The sequence below is a fragment of the Sciurus carolinensis genome, chromosome 1 (genome assembly GCF_902686445.1).
Source record: "Sciurus carolinensis chromosome 1, mSciCar1.2, whole genome shotgun sequence".
Lineage (NCBI taxonomy): Eukaryota > Metazoa > Chordata > Mammalia > Rodentia > Sciuridae > Sciurus > Sciurus carolinensis.
Window position 1 is genome coordinate 189284444 of NC_062213.1, and position 21383 is coordinate 189305826.

Here is a 21383-nt window from a genome sequence, read left to right on the forward strand (position 1 = left end):
CTGTATCATCCCTAAAGAAAGGGGGAACAGTAAAACATATGTCCCTGAATGGCCCCTTTCTGTGCCCAAGACCTAGCCAAGTTAAGGGAACCATGACAGGAAGCCTGGGCCAGAAGCTCCAGATACACTTTATCCTGAAGGGCTCTGGCTCTCTCTTATGCGACCCGGGGACTAGGGCGGTCCGGAGAAAGCTGTAGAAAGCTACTTTCATGCACATGCGCCAGGACAGGCGAAGGAAGCTAGTGCTGAACGAAGCTAGTGTCTCTGCTTCTGCAGCCCAACATACGGAACTCCTCTATGTGGGGACAGGTGCAGAACCAAGAGCACCACGGGAAGGATCCGCGCCATTCAGCCAGTCAGTTGCCACTAGACAAACGTCGTGGGGGAGAGGAGGCACTGGGTGACAGAGGCCCTGAGGGAAGAGAGGCTGTCAGCCTGTGGACACTGGACCCCCCCCTTGGAGCAGTCACTGATCTCTTGGGAACTTTCCCCAACAAACCACGTGTCTTGTACATGGCCTCTGGGCCCTTCGTTTGGCCTTTTAGCAACCTACCCCACTGCCCTGGCACAACTGGACTGTGGACATGTCAGCTCTGTCAAGGCATGACCCGGTATCCTGTTTACTGCCATATCCCCAGCCCCTAGAAGGGTGTTTCACCCATAGTACGTGCTCAATAAATATTTGTTGATTGACCAGATGAGTGAATGGGTTACCTGATTTCACCCTCATAACAACCCAGGGGCAGGGACAGGCCCCATTGTTCTCCTTTTTTCACATGGAGAAAACAGAGGCTAGATGAGACTGTCAGTCAGGATGTGGCAGTGAGAACTGCTGCCCGTTCTGTTGTTGTTGTTAACTTTATAACCCTGTGCGCTGCAGGACCAGTGTTCTCAGTGGCTGGTGGGTAATGCAGATGGAACACGGCTGGAAGAAGATGGGATGTGGAACACGGAATCTCAAGCTGGGTTCCTTCCTCCTCTTTTTTTTAATTTTTAAAAATTCTTTTGTGCTGCTGGAGGTCACTCCCAGGGCTGGGTGCATGCTAGGCAAGTGCCTTAGCACTGAGCTACAGCCCCAGAACCCTGACTTCTCTCAAGCAAGCTGCTTGACTTATTTATAAAATGGGAGGTGTTCTGCTTGGCGCTTGGCCTGTGTTGTTATAATTCTCCAATAAGATGACGCCCCATTTTTTTTCTCTTCCATTTTGGTCTCATTTTAACATCTCTAAAGGTGAGTTGTGTCTTTCCCCTGGTGACCATGAGAAAGCACAGTGTCATTCTTAACTGGCAGCATTGTCTTCTTGACCATAACATAAAATAATGACACATCATATAGTCAGTGGCATCTTGGATATTAAGACATTTAATAAATGTGCCAGGATGACACAGATTACAAAATCTTACCATTTATATTTGTGTATTAAATCATAGTCAGTAAAACATTTTCGTATTCATTATTTCACTTCCATCGTAGAAGCTCCATGTGGAGCAGAGGAAAGAGGCTCGAAGTTGGATCTGAGTTCGAAGCCTTCCCTAGAAAGTGACTTGGAGTCACAGTTCCCTGTGTATGCATTGGGAGTAACAGTACCTATTGCCAGGTGAGGGGGATGTCCTGGTTTGACCCTAAGTAGTGACCTCTGCTGGAGGATGAACAAGCCCAAGCACACCTGGGTTGGGCATGCTGGGTTGAGGTAAATAAGCTGGAAGCATCCAGGCATCTCCTTGACCTGGTTGTTGTATGTTAAGGGGAGGACTTGGGGCCTCACCCTTGCCACATGACCTTGACCAGTGGACTTGACCCCAGCAGTAAAGGTAAGCAGGTGACAGCTTACCTCTCTGGGACCATGATGACAATGAATGAGCTAAGATGTGAAATTCTCAGTGTGGACACTTACCTCAGTTATTAATGCAGGTGTTTTTTATTCTTATTATCATTATTCCACGACTGGGTTCTGGGGACCCATGACTAAGACCCTTAGAAGGAGCAGCAGTACCAGAACTGAAGGAGGAGGGGGCTGGCAGCTAGTGGGCAGCTCTCTCAAGTCCCCAGCTGGCAGCCTGTGGGCCCAGTTCAGGCCTCAGGACCTTGTACTTGGCAGAGCCTGCTTACACACATATGCAACGGAGATGGGGCACACAGCCCCTCTTCTCCCTGTTGTATCCCCTAAGGCCACTGCCTCATTCCCTCTCCATCCCTGTCTGCTCTGCCAGGATCACAAGGCCTCGAAAGCACAGAGACAGTCCCTTGGCTAGAAATCAGCTTCTCCTAGAAGCCCTGGCACCCTGGAGGTTTGAGGACAGCAGATGCCAACTCCAGGGACACAGCAGGACATGTGTGTGAGCCCACATGATGCTTCTCCAAGACACCTGCATCATTTAAGTGTAGACATAATGAGAAAGGATTGTGAGTCTAATGTTCAAACAAGAAGGAGCAGAGGGAGTGAATGCCAGGCATCTCCTTCCACGTCCCTTGCAGGATTGTGCAGAAGGTAAGAAGTGGTCACTGCGAAGCACCTGGCACAGGACCTGGCCAGCAGCCATCATGGTCAAAGGATAAAAGCATTAACTTTAGGCCTCACCTGCTGTTATGCCCTGTGCCAGGCACCAGCTGGGGCTCAAGAAACGACACTGTGGGGACCAATCAATGGCAGGGTCTTACCTGGAAAGACCTCCCTGAGGAGGCTGGTCAGGCGCCCCACGATTTCCAGCACAGCTGCCTCTCCCAGCTTCTCATCAGGCACGTGAGGCGTGTCATCCCTGAAAAACACCACGGAGCCGGTTTGGGGTCAGGAACTGGGGCAGGGACACAAGAGGAGGAAGGGACAACTCTGCAATGAGAAGAAAGCTGTGGAACTGGGCCTCAGATGTCCACATGAAGGGGAATAGTCAGGCTGGAGCAGAGACAGAAGAGTTCCAACATGGGCTCTGCCATTTGCCTGCTGTGGGTCCCTGGCTGGCTCTTAACCTCTCTGAGCCTCTATTAGCTCATCTATAAAATAGGGGATAATAGGTACCAATTCAGAGTATTGATGAGACCCTGTGTCAAAATTAAAAAATAAGAAGGGATGGGGATGTGGCTCAGTGGTTAAGTGCCCCTGGATCAATCTCCAGTACCAAAAAAAAAAAAAAAAAAAAGAAGAAAGGAAAGTATCCAGCACAAAATAAGCCTGCATGAGCTTATATATATATATACACACATACATATACATAATGTATTAATAGCATCTGATAGGTTGCCATTAATATTAGTTATTAGCATTATTACTTTCTAAAGAAAAGAGGTTTATTTAGCTCACAGTTTTGGAGACTGGCAGTCCAAACTGTCTGGTGCAGGTTCTGGTGAGGGCCTCCATTGACTGAATCCCATTGTTGCAGCAGCATTTTGTATCTCTATATTATCATTTCAGGACGAAAACTCAGGAGTTTCAGTCCCACCTCAAGCCCTAGGAGCTCAGGGTTGAGAGGCATCTCTGAATTCTATTACTCTCCCTAAAGAGCTCTAAGGAAGCTGGAGCTGGCTTCCAATCACGAGGTTCAGATCTTCTCTGGGGCAGGCCCAGGGCCATTTTGTCCCCCACTCAACTGGCCTAAATTCTTGGGTTCACCTAAAAATGGGGAGAGAGAAGGAGAACGGTGACAGGCAGAGTTTGGAAGGGTAGGAGCAGGTGGGGTCATCCAGAGAATCTACGTCCTAAGGCCTCTGCTCAACCAGACTGAGGGAGGCAGCGGCTGCCCAGGTTCTCACCCAGGGAAGTTCATTAGCTTAATGCTAATTATTAGGGCTACTGCTGCCACTAAGGGCTCATGCAGGCTTATTTTGTGCTGGATACTTTCCTTTCTTCTCTCTTTTTTTTTTTTTTTGGTACTGGAGATTGATCCAGGGGCACTTAACCACTGAGCCACATCCCCAACCCTTCTTATTTTTTAATTTTGACACAGGGTCTCACTAAGTTGCTTAGGGTCTCACTAAGTTGCTGAGCTTGGCCTCAAACTTGTGATCCTCCTGACTCAGCCTTGTGAGGCTCTGGGATTATAGGAATGCTCTACCATACCAGGCTTGTGCTTAGTTTGGATATGGTTTGAGTGTGTCCCCCAGAGGTTCATGCACTGGAAGCTTGGTCCCCAGTGGGGTAATGTTGGGAGGTAGTAGAACCTTTAAGAGGTTGGGGGCCCTAGTGGGTGTGTGTGTGCCCTCAGGAAGTATTAATGTAGTTCTCACAGGACCCCAGTTAGTTCCTGCCAAGTGGGTTGTTATAAAAACAGCAAGCTTGCAAGTTGGTGGCTCATGCCTAGAATTTCATCATCTGGGGAGACAAAGGGAGAATAGCAAGTTCGAGGCCAGCTTCAGCAACTTAGCAAAATGCAGAATAAAAAGGTCTGGGGATGTAGCTCAGTTATAACTGCGCTGGGTTCAGTCCCCCAAGCAGAAAAAAAAAAGAAGGTGAGCTTGGCTTCTGGTCTCTCTGGCTTCCTACCTTGCCATGCAATTACCCCCTCTTTGTGCTCCCACCATGATGCCATCACTGTGTTGTAATGCAGCCAGAAGGCCCTCACTGGAGATGAGCAGATACCAGTATTATGCTCTTGAATCTTCACAACTGTGAGCTAAATAAACTTTTTTTCATTATAAAGTACCAAGTCTCAGGTATTTTGTTACAACAACATAAAACAGACTAATACAATAGCTGTATTCACTAACAATAACCCTACAACATAGGTTCTATTGCTAGGTCCATTTGACAGATAAAGAAACACAGAACAGATCAGAGCTGCAGGCAGTTGCCAAAGGAGGAGCTGCATGGCGAGCTGTTTGGACTCAGAGCGACCGCTTCTGAACACCGGGGGAGGGTTGCTCGGAGGAAGAGGAGAAGCGCGGCGAGTCGCTTGGTCTGGGAGTGACTGCATTGGAGCCACAGGCAGTTGCCAGGGTAGGAGGCCAGTGGTGAGTTGTTTGGACTCAAGGCGACCGCTCCTGAACACCGGTGGCCTGCCCGTAGGAGGAGCATGGTGGGTCGCTTGGTCTCCCAGCGACCACTCCTGAACAAGCGGGGGGCTACCCCGAGGAGGAGGAGGAGCGGGGGGCGTCACTTGGACTTGGAGTGACTGCCTAGGGCTATGGGCAGTTGGCGGGAGGAGGAGATGCGGAGCGAGTTGCTTGGACTCCTAGTGACTGCGTCGGAAACCGGGCCGCTGTCCGGAGGAGGAGGTGTGTGGCGGGTCTCTGGGTCTCGGAGCTATTGTACGGGGCTCCAGGTGGCGACTCAGAGGAGGGGCTGCATAGCCAGGTGATTAGGTGCAGAGCAGGGTCCCAGGAGCTAGGTGGCTTCTTGCTGGAAGAGCCGCACAGAGACACACCTAGGGGCGGAGCGAAGGTTCCAGGACTGCGGGCAGATTCTCTGAGGAGAGGCAGCCTAAGGAGACTCGTCTGCGAAGGGTGAGGCTCCCAGGCCCAGGAGGTAGGTCCGGGCCCCTGGGAACGTTGCAAAGGAAGACAGCCCAGCCCAGGTGGTAGTTGTAGATTGAGGGGAACCTCTAGGAGGGGAACTGACCAGCGAGACCTCCCCAACGGGTGAGTCTTCCCTGCCGGGTGAGGTTTTCCCACAAGGACAGTAAAACCAGAGACACAGGCTCAAACAGGTCTTGCCTCAGCCCGCAGCCTAGTTCCCCTTTGGATGACCATTGGTCAACAAGTGGAGGCACCTCTGCCCACTAGCAGGGAATATACCCCACCTGAGGGTCACCAACCCTAGAGAGGCAGCTTCCTTGTGGAGCACCGCATTATCAACTTCCTCCAAGACTGCAGGCTACTGAAGGATAAGAGGGGATATACTAGCAATCTTTAGGGACATTATAAGTCAATAGAGGAAATCTGCAATATCTTAATGACCCACTGATTCCTGAACAATATGAGAAAACAAGGGAAGAAAATGCCCCAAACAAATCTAGATGTTACATCAATAAAATCCAATGACAGCATGGCAGAAGAAATGACAGAAAGGGACTTCAGAATGTACATAATTAAAATGATCAGGGAAGCAAACGATGAGATGAAAGACCAAATGCAGGCATTGAATGATGAGATGAAAGAGCAAATGCAGGCATTGAATGATAGCATCAATCGACAGTTAAAAGAGCAAATGCAGGAAGCAAAAGATCATTTCAAGAGTTAGAGATATTGAAAAAAAACCAAACAGAAATCCTTGAAATGAAGGAAACAATAAACCAAATTAAGAACTCCATAGAAAGCATAACCAATAGGATAGAACACCTGGAAGACAGAACCTCAGATATTGAAGACAAAATATTTAACCTTGAAAACAAAGTTGAACAAACAGAGAAGATGGTAAGAAATCATGAACAGAATCTCCAAGAACTATGGGATATCATGAAAAGGCCAAATTTGAGAATTATTGGGATTGAGGAAGGCTTAGAGAAACAAACCAAAGGAATGAACAATCTATTCAATGAAATAATATCAGAAAATTTCCCAAATCTGAAGAATGAAATGGAAAATCAAGTCCAAGAGGCTTATAGGACTCCAAATACACAAAATTACAACAGACCCACACCAAGGCACATTATAATGAAAATACCTAACATACAAAACAAAGACAGAATTTTAAAGGCTGTGAGAGAAAAGAACCAAATTACATTCAGGGGGAAACCAATACGGATATCAGCAGATTTTTCAATCCAGACCCTAAAAGCTAGAAGGGCCTGGAACAACATTTTTCAAGCTCTGAAAGAAAATGGATGCCAACCAAGAATCTTATACCCAGCAAAACTTACCTTCAAATTTGACGATGAAATAAAATCATTCCATGATAAACAAAAGCTAAAAGAATTTACAAAAAGAAAGCCAGCATTACAGAACATTCTCAGCAAAATATTCCATGAGGAAGAGATAAAAAATAAAGAAGCAAATCAGCAAAGGGAGGAATTATCCTAAAGGAACTGTCAAATAAAGGAGGAACCGAGGTGTGTCAAAAAAATAAATAAATAAATAAATAAAATTTTAAAAATGAACCAAATGACCGGGAATATAAATCATATCTCAATAATAATCCTGAATGTCAACGGCCTGAATTCATCAATCAAAAGACATAGACTGGCAGATTGGATTAAAAAGAAAGATCCAACAATATGTTGCCTGCAAGAGACTCACCTCACTAAAATTTGGAATGAACAAGGAAATATCACAACAGACACGACTGAAATACAAAACATAATTAGAAGCTATTTTGAAAATCTATACTCCAACAAAATAGAAAATTTCGAAGACATCAACAGGTTTCTAGAGACATATGAATTGCCTAAACTGAACGAGGAGGACATACACAATTTAAATAGACCAATTTCAAGTAATGAAATAGAAGAGGTCATCAAAAGCCTACCAATAAAGAAAAGTCCAGGACCAGATGGGTTCTCAGCCGAGTTCTACAAAATCTTTAAAGAAGAGCTCATTCCAATACTTCTCAAAGTATTCCATAAAATAGAAGAGGAGGGAACCCTCCCAAACTCATTCTATGAAGCCAATATTACCCTGATACCTAACCCAGACAGAGACACATCGAGGAAAGAAAATTTCAGACCAATATCCTTAATGAACATCGACGCAAAAATTCTCAACAAAATTTTAGCAAATGGCATACAAAAACATATTAAAAAGATAGTGCACCATGATCAAGTGAGTTTCATCCCAGGGATGCAAGGTTGGTTCAACATCAGGAAATCAATAAATGTAATTCACCATATCAATAGACTTAAAGTCAAGAATCACATGATTATTTCAATAGATGCAGAAAAAGCATTCGATAAAAGACAGCACCCCTTCATGCTCAAAACACTAGAAAAAATAGGGATAGTGGGAACATTCCTTAACATTGTAAAGGCCATCTATGCTAAGCCCATGGCTAATATCATTGTAAATGGTGAAAAACTGAAAGCATTCCCCCTAAAAACTGTAACAAGGCAGGGATGCCCTCTTTCACCACTTCTATTCAATATTGTCCTTGAAACTCTAGCCAGAGCAATTAGACAGACCAAAGAAATTAAAGGAATACGAATAGGAAAAGAAGAACTCAAACTATCCCTATTTGCTGATGATATGATTGTATACTTAGAGGAACCAGGAAATTCCACCAGAAAACTTTTAGATTTCATAAGTGAATTCAGTAAAGTAGTGGGATATAAGATCAATGCACATAAATCTAAGGCATTTTTATACATAAGAGATGAATCTTCAGAAAGAGAAATTAGGAAAACTACCCCATTCACAATAGCATCGAAAAGAATAAAATACTTGGGAATCAATCTCACAAAAGAGGTGAAAGACCTCTACAATGAGAACTACAGAACACTAAAGAAAGAAATTAAAGAAAACCTTAGAAGATGGAAAGATCTCCCATGTTCTTGGATAGGAAGAATTAATATTGTCAAAATGGCCATACTAACAAAAGTGCTATACAGATTCAATGCAATTCCAATTAAAATCCCAATGATGTACCTTACAGAAATAGAACAAGCAATTATGAAATTCATCTGGAAGAATAAAAAACCCAGAATAACTAAAGCAATCCTTAGCAGAAAGAGTGAAGCAGGGGGTATCGCAATACCAGATCTTCAACTCTACTACAAAGCAATAGTAACAAAAACGGCATGGTATTGGTACCAAAATAGAAAGGTGGATCAATGGTACAGAATAGAGGACACGGACACAAACCCAAATAAATACAATTTTCTCATACTAGACAAAGGTGCCAAAAATATGCAATGGAGAAAAGATAGCCTCTTCAACAAATGGTGCTTGGAGAATTGGAAATCCATACGCAACAGAATGAAACTAAACCCATATCTCTCACCATGCACGAAACTAAACTCAAAATGGATTAAGGATCTCAGAATCAGACCAGAGACCTTGCATCTTATAGAAGAAAAAGTAGGTCCAGAGCTTCAACATGTTGGCTTAGGACCAGACTTCCTCAACAGGACTCCCATAGCACAAGAAATAAAAGCAAGAATCAATAACTGGGATAGATTCAAACTAAAAAACTTTCTCCCAGCAAAGGAAACTATCAGCAATGCAAAGAAAGAGCCTACAGAGTGGGAGAAAATCTTTGCCAATCATACTTCAGATAGAGCACTAATCTCCAGAATCTATAAAGAACTCAAAAAACTCTACACCAAGAATGCAAATAATCCAATCGACAAATGGGCTAAGGAAATGAATAGACACTTCACAGAAGATCTACAAGCAATCAACAAACATATGGAAAAATGTTCAACATCTCTAGTAATAAGAGAAATGCAAATCAAAACCACCCTAAGATTCCATCTCACCCCAATTAGAATGGCGATTATCAAGAATACAAGCAACAACAGGTATTGGCGAGGATGTGGGGAGAAAGGTACACTCATACATTGCTGGTGGGGCTGCAAACTAGTGCAGCCACTCTGGAAAGCAGTGTGGAGACTCCTTAGAAAACTTGGAATGGACCCACCATTTGACCCAGCTATCCCACTCCTTGGCCTATACCCAAAGGACTTAAAATCAGCATACTACAGAGATACAGCCACATCAATGTTCATAGCTGCTCAGTTCACAATAGCCAGATTGTGGAACCAACCTAGATATCCTTCAATTGATGAATGGATAAAGAAACTGTGGTATATATATATATATACAATGGAATATTACTCAGCCATAAAGAATGATAAAATTATGGCATTTGCAGGCAAATGGATGAAATTGGAGAATATCATGCTAAGTGAGATAAGCCAATCTCAAAAAACCAAAGGACGAATGATCTCACTGATAAGTGGATGATGACACATAATGGGGGGTGGGAGGGGTTAGTGTTAGGGTTAGAGTTAGGGTTAGTGAGGGGGGCAAGAATGGAGGAAGGAAGGACTGTATAGAGGGAAAAGAGGGGTGGGAGGGGTGGGAGGGAAGGGAAAAAATAACAGAATGAATCAAACAACATCACCCTATGTAAATTTATGATTACACAAATGATATGCCTTTACGCCATGTACAAACAGAGAAACAACATGCATACCATTTGTTTACAATAAAAAAATATAAATAAATAAATAAAAAAAAGAAACACAGAACAGGGCTGGGGATATAGCTCAGTTGGTAGAGTGGCTTGTCTCGCAAGCATGAGGCCCTGGGTTCAATCCCCAGCATCACAAAAAAAAAAAAGAAAAAAAAAAAAAAGAAAGAAAGAAAAAGAAAAAAAAAAGAAACACGGAAGGAACAAAAAGGTAAGAAATTGCACCTAAATGGATAAATTAGAAAGTGAGGAGTCAAGATTTTAATGCAGTCATCCTGGCCCCAGGGCCTGTGCTCACATTCTACCATGTCTCTGATACTCTTGTGAAGACAGTAAAAGTTGCTGTTTAGTCCTGACAGACCCTTGGGGACAGGCCAGGAAAGACATGGAATCAAAATTCCACTTTTTTTTCTTTTTCTAGTTTGGAGAATTTAATCTGTCTCACAGAAAACAAATCCAGTTTCCATGGGTTATTCTGCAAGGGATTGCAACTTTCTTGGCGAAGGAAACTTCTTTATAAATAAAGATTTCTAAAGGGTCCTAGAGATCATCTCTATCATGCCATATCACTTACCTCTGTAAGGTCCTAGAGGATTCCCAGAAAAGAAAAAAAAAAAAGTGCCTCTGTGAAAGATCATGAATTTCCCAAAGCCTTTTCCAGAGGGATCAAGTCGTTCAGAATGTTATGCATTTCCCCAAAGGCCCCTCTCAGAAAAATCAGAAGCTCCTCTAGCAAGACCTCTCAAGGGATCCTGTGTCCAAGGTCATGAACTCAAGCTCACTCTTATTTAGATTGATTCCTGAGTGCAAGGAAGTCAGGACCCAGGCAGCTAGGCCTCTCCTGAGACACCGTCACATTTTAAAAATATTTACTTATTTATTTATTTATTTATTTATTTATTTATTTATTTACTCATTCTTGTGGTACGAGAGACTGAACTCAGGGTGCTCTACCACTGAGCTACATCCCCAGCCCTTTCTATATTTTATTTTGAGACAGGGTCTCACTAAGTTACCCAGGCTGCCCTTGAACTTGTGAACCTCCTGCTTGGCCTCTCCTGTAGATGAAGCCACAGGCGTGAGTCACTGTACCTGGCACCGCCACATTTCTTGAATGTCTAGCCTTTCCTTTTTCCCTGCCAACTACAGGGTCCATCTGAGGGTCATTCCTGGCCACTGCCACGTCACAGTGAGAGAGAGCTAGGGGCATTGTGGGCTTCATCCTGCCTTCTACAAGTGTCCATGGAAGTTGGCAAAGGGACACCAAGTCTGAGGTCCCTCCAGCCCTTCTCACCAGCTCCCCTGGTTCACCACTTGTTGGAGGATGTCCTCTCCAATTCTGCCAGATGGGTCACGTGTCCTGTGAAGCTCCCATATGCCCCAGGTGACCCTCTCTCCTCCCTGAGGTGTCATGGTCAATGGGGGCTTTTCTGCATGGCCTGCAAGACTGTGAGCTCCTTGAAGGCAAATCTGTGCTTGTCATCCCCGACCCCCAGTGTCTACCCCAGGTCATGTGACAGGTTGACCTACCAAACAAGGGAGCAGGTGAAGGCATGTGCGACTCTTGAGTGAGGAGAAGACAAGTGCCCAGGGAAGCTGAAGGTCTTGCAGCTGCATCCTTGCAGGAGGAGCAGGAATTGAGTCTCTGTGGCTGAGGGGAATCACCCCTCAAGCTGCCCCATAACAAGCAGTACCCCGACCTGTGAGTACTCTCTAGGGCCACTGGAAAGCCCAGGGTGGCATGCAGCTGACCAGAACACTTGGCCCCAATGCCGGACCACTTTCAATTCTTGTCTCCTCTTCCCTCCCTGGATTTGAATCTCTCAGGCTTAGAGTCACTAAAACACAAGGGGAGTGGCTCTTGTGTCCCTCCCTAGCTTAAAACCTGGGAGTTCTTTGGGTGCCCAGACAGGCCACCCGCATGTCCCCGGCTCCAGTGAAGACTATGTTCCACTGGGGCCAGAATACGGAGGTTGAGGGCAGTCTGGAATCAGCCAGGGTCCCTTGGCCAAATTACATAAGTCCTTGAAACAGGACCGATGTGAGAACTAAAGGAGCCAATGTGGGTAAGAGACCCAGTTGGCAGGGGTCCAAGGAAAGGGAGCTGCTGTCGTGACCGTTCTTACCCCGTCCAGAGAATGAAGTCTGGCTCCGGCTCTATCTCCTTCATGGCGTAGATGGAGGAATTGATGAGGGCCCAAGGAGAATCACAGAGGTAGTCACCCCAGGGGCCTGCAATGGGCACCGGCTGGGAGCCCGCTGATGGGCACACCTGGAGGGGGTCTTCGGATACCGTGTAGTTGGGGTCAAGGTGCAGGTCAGAGATGTGCCAGAACTTTCCTGCAGGGGAAAAGAGACCTTCCCTCAATGTTGGTCCCTCTTTGAGCTTGAACAGGACAGAAGTTCAGAGGAACCTGGACTGAGGTGGATGTGCTGCACAGGTGGATGGAGGCCTTCTCTGGGTACCCAGGTTTGATAAAGAGGGCCCAACAACCTGGCTTTGCCCAGGATGGCACTGAGTGGTGCAGAGAACATGCTTGCTCCCTCCCTGACCTGTGCCCCTTGACAAGACCCTTTCTATTGCTCACCCCAGCATCCAGAGTGGCCATATGGGGGGTCGGGCTACATGACCCTCAAGGTGCTCAGAGTAGGGTGCTGGTTTTCAAGCAAAAGCAAGAGAAAAAAGAGGTTAGTGCTTAGGCTCTGGAGCCACATATGGACTGTGTGACTCCCAGGCAAGCAAGGTCACTCTCTGAGCCCATCGTTATGGCCAGATCCTGTCATTTGCCAGTGGAATATATACAAAAATCTGAACTGGAGAAGGCTTATACCCCAGTGAATTGGAAGATCTTACTAATGAATACCAGCAAAAAAAAAAAACCCATGGGATATGTACAGCATATCTAAGTCTAAGAGTCCTAGATCAGAGAAGAGGAAGGTGATTTTGGCTTGGGCTGTTTCCAGCGCAGGCGAACCCACTGTAAACCCGGATTCAGGGTGGCAACTCAAGCAGCTGGGAGCGATCCCTTCTCTAACATGGCTGACTGCACCCAGCTCCAAACCAAGGGAAGCTGAAGTGCCGAAACCCTCTTGGGGAAATATGGAGAAAAGAATCCAAAGAAGCAGGCCAAAGAAAGTGGGTTTCTCCTGTGTACCCGGCATAAGCAGCTTTAACGACTGCTTATTTAAGGAGGGTTGACCAGGTCTGACCTGTCCCCTGAATCCTGTGTTTCTAGCTAAGATTAGGGCAAAGGCTGAGATAGCCTCACTTTCCGCCACTACTGTCCCTTCCTCCTCCACTTTCTGGTCACTTACAGCACACGGTCAACATCCCTCATCCCAGGAAGCTGAACCTGGGCCTTTGAGTCTGGGCTGCTTCTGTTGATTTCACGGCTTGACAGTCAGGGCCTCACCCAAGCCACAGGACATTTGGTGTGACTCCAGGACAGGTCCCTGACTCTCACTCCTTGATTTTCCTCCTGGATATTCTTGAGCTCTTGCCCAACTCTACTGATCTAAACCTAGCCTCAGAAAAGGATCCGAAACTTATTCACACTAAGGTGTAAATGACTGATTAAGCAAGTCATTACCCCTCCCTTGTGCACTGCACAGCATCTTCACCACAGCCCTGGGAGGTTTTGATCATTATCCTATTTTAGATAGAGAAGCTAAGACTCAGGCCAACGTGCCGGAGATCCTATGGTCAATGGTCGGGGGGGCGTATGGCTCAGATTCCCTCCCAGGGAGATGTGATTGCTAAGGGAGTAAAAATATTGCCATTTCATATATTTTTTTAGTTGTAGATGGACCACAATACCTTTATTTTATTTCTTTATTTTTATGTGGTGCTGAGGATCGAACCCAGTGCCTCACACAGGGGAGCCTCCTGTCATTTTATTTTAGATGTGCTTTTTTGTGGACAACGTATGTCGGCATTTTGAAACTGCATTGTTGTTAATCATGGGGGGAAGATAGCCCTTTCACACATACTGTGATCTCTAATATATTTGAAATCATTCCTATGGTGGGGGCAAAACCCAAGCCAGAGTAAAGCATCAAACTGCCCTGTTCTAATTAGTAGGTGGGCACAGGTGGTAGCTTTCCAAGCCCCTGGACCTAAGCTGAGTGGGTCACACCTGCGTCCAAGTCTCAGGTTAGGCTGGCCAGGCTGATGCAACAAGAGGTCCTGGTCCTTCTCTCAGGGGCGTGGCTCCCTCACTTCCCTGACCATGACAGAAGCTACCTGCTTCAAGTAGGTTGTTTCTCAATTAGCCACAGAAATTGAGCAATGGGGCCCATTTGACATCAGCCCACGGTGGACATTTCCCCAACCCCAAAACTCCTGTCTGATGACAAAGACTCATGTGTTGTCTGTGTAGACCGGAAACTTATTCCAGCCTCCACGGCACCCCCTACTGTTGGGTATGTGTGTGTGCACGTAGCCCCCAAGGCCTGACTTCAGAGGCAGCCAGGACTGTGGAAAGAATAGCAGAGTGCCTTCTTGGGCTCCAGTCACCTTGTTGTGGAAGCAGGAATCTCAGTGACCTCCTCTGCTGCTAAGCCCGGCTCTGTCCACTCAGTCCTGGCTCATGCTCCTCACAGGGCCTCTTTCCTGGCTTCCCAGCCTCGCCTCGCCTTCCCCAGTCCTCATGTGGTTGCTTGTTCCTCCTCAGTCAGGCCTCAACCCAAAGGTGACCTCCTCAAAGAAGCCTTCCCTGACCACTTCAGCCCAGGCCGCACTCCCCACACAATCCTAGCTAAGCCTCCCCCACTTTTAGTTTCTTTGGAGCGCTCTCACGTATGAAGTTATCTGGCTGCCTTGCTCATCATCCCTTCTCCCAGGGCACAGTGTCAGCTCATGAGAGCACAGAGCCTGTCTTGTTCCCTTCTGGGTCCTGAGCACCTAGAACAGTGCCAATATGTTCTCGGACCATGGGCGGGATGATTCCAACAGGAAGTACATGGAGAACATTAGCTAGGCTCCTGGCCCTTCAAATGCTTGCATCACTGCATCCTTGCAACTATTTGTGTGGTGGGGATTTTCTTCTTTTCTTCTTTCTTTTCCTGTGTGTGTGTGTGTGTGTGTTGCTGGGGATCAAACCCAGGGCCCTGCACTTGCCAGACAAGTGCTTTTCCACGGAGTTACACCTTCACCCTCAGCCCCCACCCCCATCCCACCTTTTTTTTTTTCTTTTTTCGTGAGATGGGTTCTCACTATGTTGCCCAGGCTGACCTTCAACTCCTAGGCTCAAGTGATCCTTCTGCCTCAGTCTCCCGAGCAGCTGGGGCTACAGGTGCATGTCACAGCATCTGGCTAAGGTCGTGCTGGCTGACTTGAGCCCAGGGGGAAGAAGGAGGCTGTCACAATACTCATATCCATAAGAGAATGGGAACCAAGGGTTTCTTTGGAACTGTCCACAGGTGGTAAGGGTTCAGGCCCTACTCCAAAGGAAGGAAGCCCTAATTAGCATGTGTTGGAGAAATTCTGGGCCTCAGGACCCAGGGTGGGAGCACCCAGACAGGAGGGAGCCAACTGATTTCTTTCTGGTGTTTAAGTTATTTTCTTTGCTTGTTTTTGTGGTGCTGGGGTTCTAACCCGGGCCTTGCGTGTTAAACAAAGCTCTATCACTGAGTTCTGGTCATCTGGTTTCTAATCCAAGCTCTTTCATGTATTGCCCAAGGGACTTTGGGCAAGCCATTTGGCTTTGTTGAGCCCAAGATTGTTGACATCTGGCCTGTTCCCAGAGCATCAAATAAAATAATGATCAAGAAATAGCTTGTGGAGAAAAATTCCAACATACCATCCCAGGAGCAAGGCTGGCAGGGTATAAGGAATTTTGTATTCTAGCACTACCTTTTAGACCAGAGCTTCCCAAACTTCACTCTGAAGATGCCTCACCTGGGTATCTTGTTAAAATGAGGAGGCTTTATACAAACTTGTACTGCTTAAATCTTTTACAGTAAACTCACATACTGAGTTTTTATTTTTTATTTTTATTTGCAATAGTGGGGATTGAACCCAGGGTACTCTATCACTGAGCTACATCCTCAAGTATTTTTATTTTTTATCTTTAGGGAGGGTCTTGCTAAATTGCCCAGGCTGGCTTCAAACCTGTGATCCTCCTGCCTCAACCTCTCAAGAACAGAAATGATCACAGTGCACTGTCCTCTGCCATGAGCTGTCAATATGACCTTGGAGATATCTATATTTATATCTGTATCTCTCTATCTATCTACCTACATCTATATCTATCTGTATCTATCTTTAGGAACGCTGCATATGTGGTCCTTTAAACTTTTACAGCAGTTTATCATATGCGCGTACATGATCTCACTTAACTATAACACTTAATCTCTCCTCCATTATTGTCCCTCCTTTACAGACAGCAAAAGAGAGTCTCAAAATCACATAGGTATTCAAGGCAGGACCAGAGCAGGATCCAACCCACTGGCTTAGGGCAGTGGGTTGTTTTTGCAAGAGCATGCATGAAATTTGCAATCATGGAAATCTTATTTTGAATCCTGCCTCCTCCACATAGGCAATGGTGACCTGAGCCAGGTAGTTCCCTAGCTGAGCCTCAGTTTCCTCATCTGGAAGATGAGAGCAAGAATGCCCTCAGCAAAGGTAGATCGTGTGGTTGAGAGTTATCTCCTATAGAGCACCTGGCTATGGGATGAGCAAGCTAGCTGGGGCGCATTCCCTGGGCCAATTAGCCTTTGGGCCTTAGTTTCTTCTCTCTCACTCTCCCTTTTTCCCTCTCTCCTTTTCTCTTCTCCACTTCTCTTCGCTTCTCTTCTCTTCTCTCTCTCTCTTCCTCCTCCTCCTCCTTCCCCCTCCCCGTCCCCGCTCTCTCTTGCGTGAGAGGAGAGCATTGAACAAGGTTCTCTGTGGGCCCTCCCAGTTCTAACTCTCTGTGATACCATGACTTTTGGCTGTTATTGTATCATAAGCCACAGCACAAAAGGATCCTGATCCTCATTTCAGTGCTCGGCTATTGAGGCTCAGCAATAACCCCAAAGCACTTGGATTGTAACTCGTGCTCTGTGAAAGAAGGCATACAGGGTTCTTTTGTTGAAGCCAACACTGGCTGTCCCTGCGCTATCTACATGGACTACTCCCCTCACCGCAGCTCCCCAAGTTAGATAAGGAGGCAGAGGCTCCGCCAGATACTACAGGGGGCCATCAGTCCCCTTGCCTGGCTGGTCCTGCTCCCTTGGCCTTGAGAGGCTGTTTTCCTACCATGCTAACTTGCCCTGGGAGAACTTTTCTGTTTTTCTGCAATTTGAAGCACAGGACAGGTTTGTGGTGGAGAGAAGGAGCCAGCAGTTGCCCCCCACCCGAACTCTTGGCCAAGGAAGGCAGAGGTAGAAGCCCCTCGACTTCATGCAAAGCAGAGAAGACTGCTCTCTGATTGGGTGTCTCAGTGTTCTCCTGGACTTCAGGAAGACATGGGATCTGAAGAAAAAAAAGAAAGTCTGGCAGGTGCTGTGGAATTATTTTAAAATTACTTTCGTTTTAAAATTAGATGTGTATGGGCTGGGGATATAGCTCAGTTGGTAGAGTGCTTGCCTCGAAAGCACGGTGCCCTGGGTTCAATCCCCTGCACCACCATTTAAAAAAAAAAAATTAGATTGTATATTCCCGCAAGTTTGAAGAAAACCTACCATTCTAGCCACATATGGTGGCATGCATCTCTAATACCAGTTATTCTGGAGGCTGAGGTAAGAGAATAGCCAAGTTCCAGGCCAGCCTGGGCAACTTAGTAAGACCCCCATCTTTAAAAAAAAAAAAAATTCCAAAAGGATGTGTGCACAGATACAAAGCTTACTGCGGCTGATTTCAGGCAAGTGCTCTGTCCCCCCAGGACTCCTTATCTGCAAAATGATTGTAAGGGTAACAGTTGGGGCTGGGGATATAGCTCAGTTGGCAGAGTGCTTGCCTCACAAGCATGAGTCCCTGGGTTCAATCCCCAGCACCATGAAATAAAATAAAATAAAATAAAAATAACAGTACCTACTTTACAGAGGCTATCCAAATCAAATGAAGTTAGGCAGGGTGGTGTGCACCTGAATTCCAGCTCCTCAGGAGGCCAAAGCAGGAGGATTACTTCAGCCCCAGGAGTTCAAAGCCATCCTGGGCAATATAGTGAAACCCTGACTCAATAATAAAATTAATAAATACGTTTTTTTTCTTTTATTTTTCAAATAAGTTTCAAAAGGACAGCATATGCCAAGTGCCTAATACCAAGTCTGACCCCATCGTAAGTCTTGAGTGTTAAACCTTGCTATTTTCCTTAGTGGTTTGTTTGTATTTATATAGCATTATATTATAAACAGAGTGTAACTGGACAGCCTGGGTTTATGTCCAGACTCAGACACTTAGTAGATGTGTAACCCTGGGCTTGTTTTTTCTCTAAAGTTCAGTTTCCTTGTCTATAAAATGGGAATGATAATACTTCCCAAAGCTGTCATTAGGGTATTATGGAAAAATAATATATGTAGAAACTTTAATGGTGACTGGCACATAAGTACTTACTAAATATTACTTGTTTTTAGTCTCGCTGCGTTGTCTTGAAATCTTTCCACCAGATGGTTATACTGTGATCTATTCAGCTATTTCATTCTTTATTCTTTTTTTTTTTTTTTTTTTTTTTTTTTTTGGTACCAAGGATTGAACTCAGGGGCACTTGACCACTGAGCCACATCCCCAGCCCTATTTTGTATTTTATTTAGAGTCAGGGTCTCACTGAGTTGCTTAGCGCCTCCCCATTTCTGAGGCTGGCTTTGAACTCGAAATCCTCCTGCCTCAGCCTCCCAAGCTGCTGGGATTACAGGGGTGCACCACCGTGCCAGGCTCAGCTATTTCATTCTTGCTGACAATTTTTTATTATTGTAAAAAATGCTACAATGAACATCTTTGTGCATTTGGGGAGGAAGGAGATTCCCTAGGCTGGAGTGAAAGTGCTCATTGGCATTTGGACTTCTAAGAAAATATTTCAAAATGAAAGAGGGAAGGGGAGGAAGATTCTTCCTATCATTCCCAGACCACAAAGTCTGGGACTGCAGTGTCAAGTCCCCGGGAGGTGTCCGGGTCTCTGTCTCTAGGGCAGAAGAAGGACTGCCATTCTCAGCCTTCTCCTGAGCAGGCTGCCCTCTCAGGGAACCACCCAGTCCTCTCAGGGCTTTTCCCAAAGGTACTTTCCACCTTTGAGTCTCAGTTTCTGAAGGTCAGTCCTTCCCAGGCATTTTGCTCTGAACTCCTGACCACCTAACACTGGTTCTTCCTTGCTGGCCTCTGGGGATGCCTGGTCACACTAGCAGGGTCCCCTTTATTGTTAGGTAGCGTCTAAGAAAGTGAACTGACCAGAGGAGCTCCTTAGGAGACGCTGACCCTTTGGACTCCAGCCAAGGAGAACTGAGTCCTGAAACTCAGTTGTCCTCACCTTACAAAGGACTGTTATTCCTTCCATTTGCTGAGACCCAAAACATTGGCATCACCCTTCACCTTTGATCCTTCTTCTCTCCCTCTTTTTTTTTTTTTGTACTGGGGTTTAACCCAGGGATGCTTAACCACTGAGCCACATCCCCAGCTCTTTTTATTTTTTTATTTTGAGACAGGGACTCCCTAAATTGCTGAGCCTGAACTCAAACTTGCAATCCTCTTGCCTCAACCTCCAAGTCACTGGGATTACAGGCATGTGCCACCGCACCAGGCACCCCACAGCCAATCTTATACAGATTGGAGCATTTCCCTCCACCCCTGCTCCTACTACCTGCTCCCAGCTCCACCCTCTCTTGTCTCTTCTCCTTTAGCAGGAGACCAACCATTCAGTTTGCCTAGGACAAAGAAAGTGCCCAAAGCAGTGGACTTTAAGGAGGAAAGTCTCAGGTGAACAAGTTAGTTACACTCCCTGACCCCTTACAGTCTCTTCTCAATACAATAGTCCAAGTCAGTTCACACTATGCCTAAAACCTTGGAATGAATTCCATTTCACTTTGAGCAATGGCCTAGTCCTTAAAATTGTCTGCAAGGTTACCCGTGAGCTGGTCCCAGCTCCACACTGTCATCCCTTTGTCCACTGTGCTCCACCCACAATGGCTTCCTTGTTGCTCCTCGTGCACATCACCTGTGCATCCGCTTTGGGGCTTGTGCACCCTCTGGCCTCTTACTGGAATGTTCTCCTGACATCCACGTGGTTCTCTCCCTCACAGTCTCAGGAATCTATTCAAATGTCACTTAGACAGCTCTTCTCTGACCACTCTGTACCTGCTCCCCTTTCCTGCATTCCCTATTATATTTTCTTATTCTCCATAATGCTTATCATCTCCTGGAATACTATGCATTTGTTTATCTGGGTTTCTGTTTGATTCTTCCCAGGTGAAGGACTGATCCAGGAGAACCAGGACTTTGCCTTCCTCTCTGCCTTCTTCCTGGCTCCTGGAATAATGGATGCATAGAGCAGGCCCACCACCAAGGCTTTTATTGCTTTGTTCTGTTCGGCGGAGCTGGGAATCAAATCCAGGATCTTGCACATGTTGGGCAAGCACTCTACCACTAAGCTGCCCCCAGTCCTCCCCCAGGGTTTTCTGAATGAGTTTATGAATCTTTCCAGCCACCTTCTACTCTACCAATCCACCGGCTCTTATACACACGGGCCATTACCAAAGTCAGTGTCCTATCCCTGGCCCCATTTAAAACCTTCAGGCTTCCAATAGCACCCTCCTTGGCTCTGCCACTCTCCACCCGCCTCCCTACCTTGCTATTTTTAGCAGCACTTTGTTTCCTGTGAGCAACTTCCAGCACCTACAGGAACCCAAGTTCACAGTACAAAACAAAGACATCGCAGGCATTCCTGACGCCCTACCTGGTTCAGCCCTGGCAGCTCCCCAGGGGGCCAGGAAAAACAGCCAGCTGAGCAGCCTCATGCTCGGCAGCCCCCTCACAGCAGCCGTGGGTCCTCCAGAACTGCTCAGGCAGACTTCCCAGCTAGTTGTTGCAGGCCATGTGCCTGAGCTGAACTGCCTGCCCTGTACCTGTGTTCCAAGTGACCCAGGGCGGCAGTCTCCTCTTGCTTTTCCTCCTTTGCCCAGCAGGGTGTGAGCTGGGCTGGGCGGAGGAGCTGTACCGGTCTGGGCAGAAGGGCCGGCCTTTGCACTCTTGCAAGGTATCTTGCCAGGTCATGCGTGTTAGAAAGGGTCCATATCTTTTAGAGATATACGGAGGTATTATGGGCAAGAGTGTATAATCTCTGTAATTTTAAAATAATTCAGTAGGATTGGAGATGTTTCAATCCAACCCACAACTGCAATCTCCAGGAAATTCGCCTA

General features: G+C 46.2%; 1 protein-coding gene across 1 annotated transcript in view; it reads right to left on the bottom strand.

The window, feature by feature from the left end:
• Smpdl3b (sphingomyelin phosphodiesterase acid like 3B) overlaps positions 1-21110 on the bottom strand; it is a 28757-nt gene extending 7647 nt beyond the window's left edge. The window contains exons 1-3 of the mRNA XM_047539920.1: positions 20921-21110; positions 12182-12395; positions 2660-2757 (exon numbers count right to left, since the gene is read on the bottom strand). Of these exons, the coding sequence (XP_047395876.1) occupies positions 2660-2757; positions 12182-12395; positions 20921-20981 (373 nt within the window). The 5' untranslated portion in view covers positions 20982-21110. The remainder of the gene's footprint in view (positions 1-2659; positions 2758-12181; positions 12396-20920) is intronic.
• Between the last annotated feature and the right edge of the window lie 273 nt (positions 21111-21383).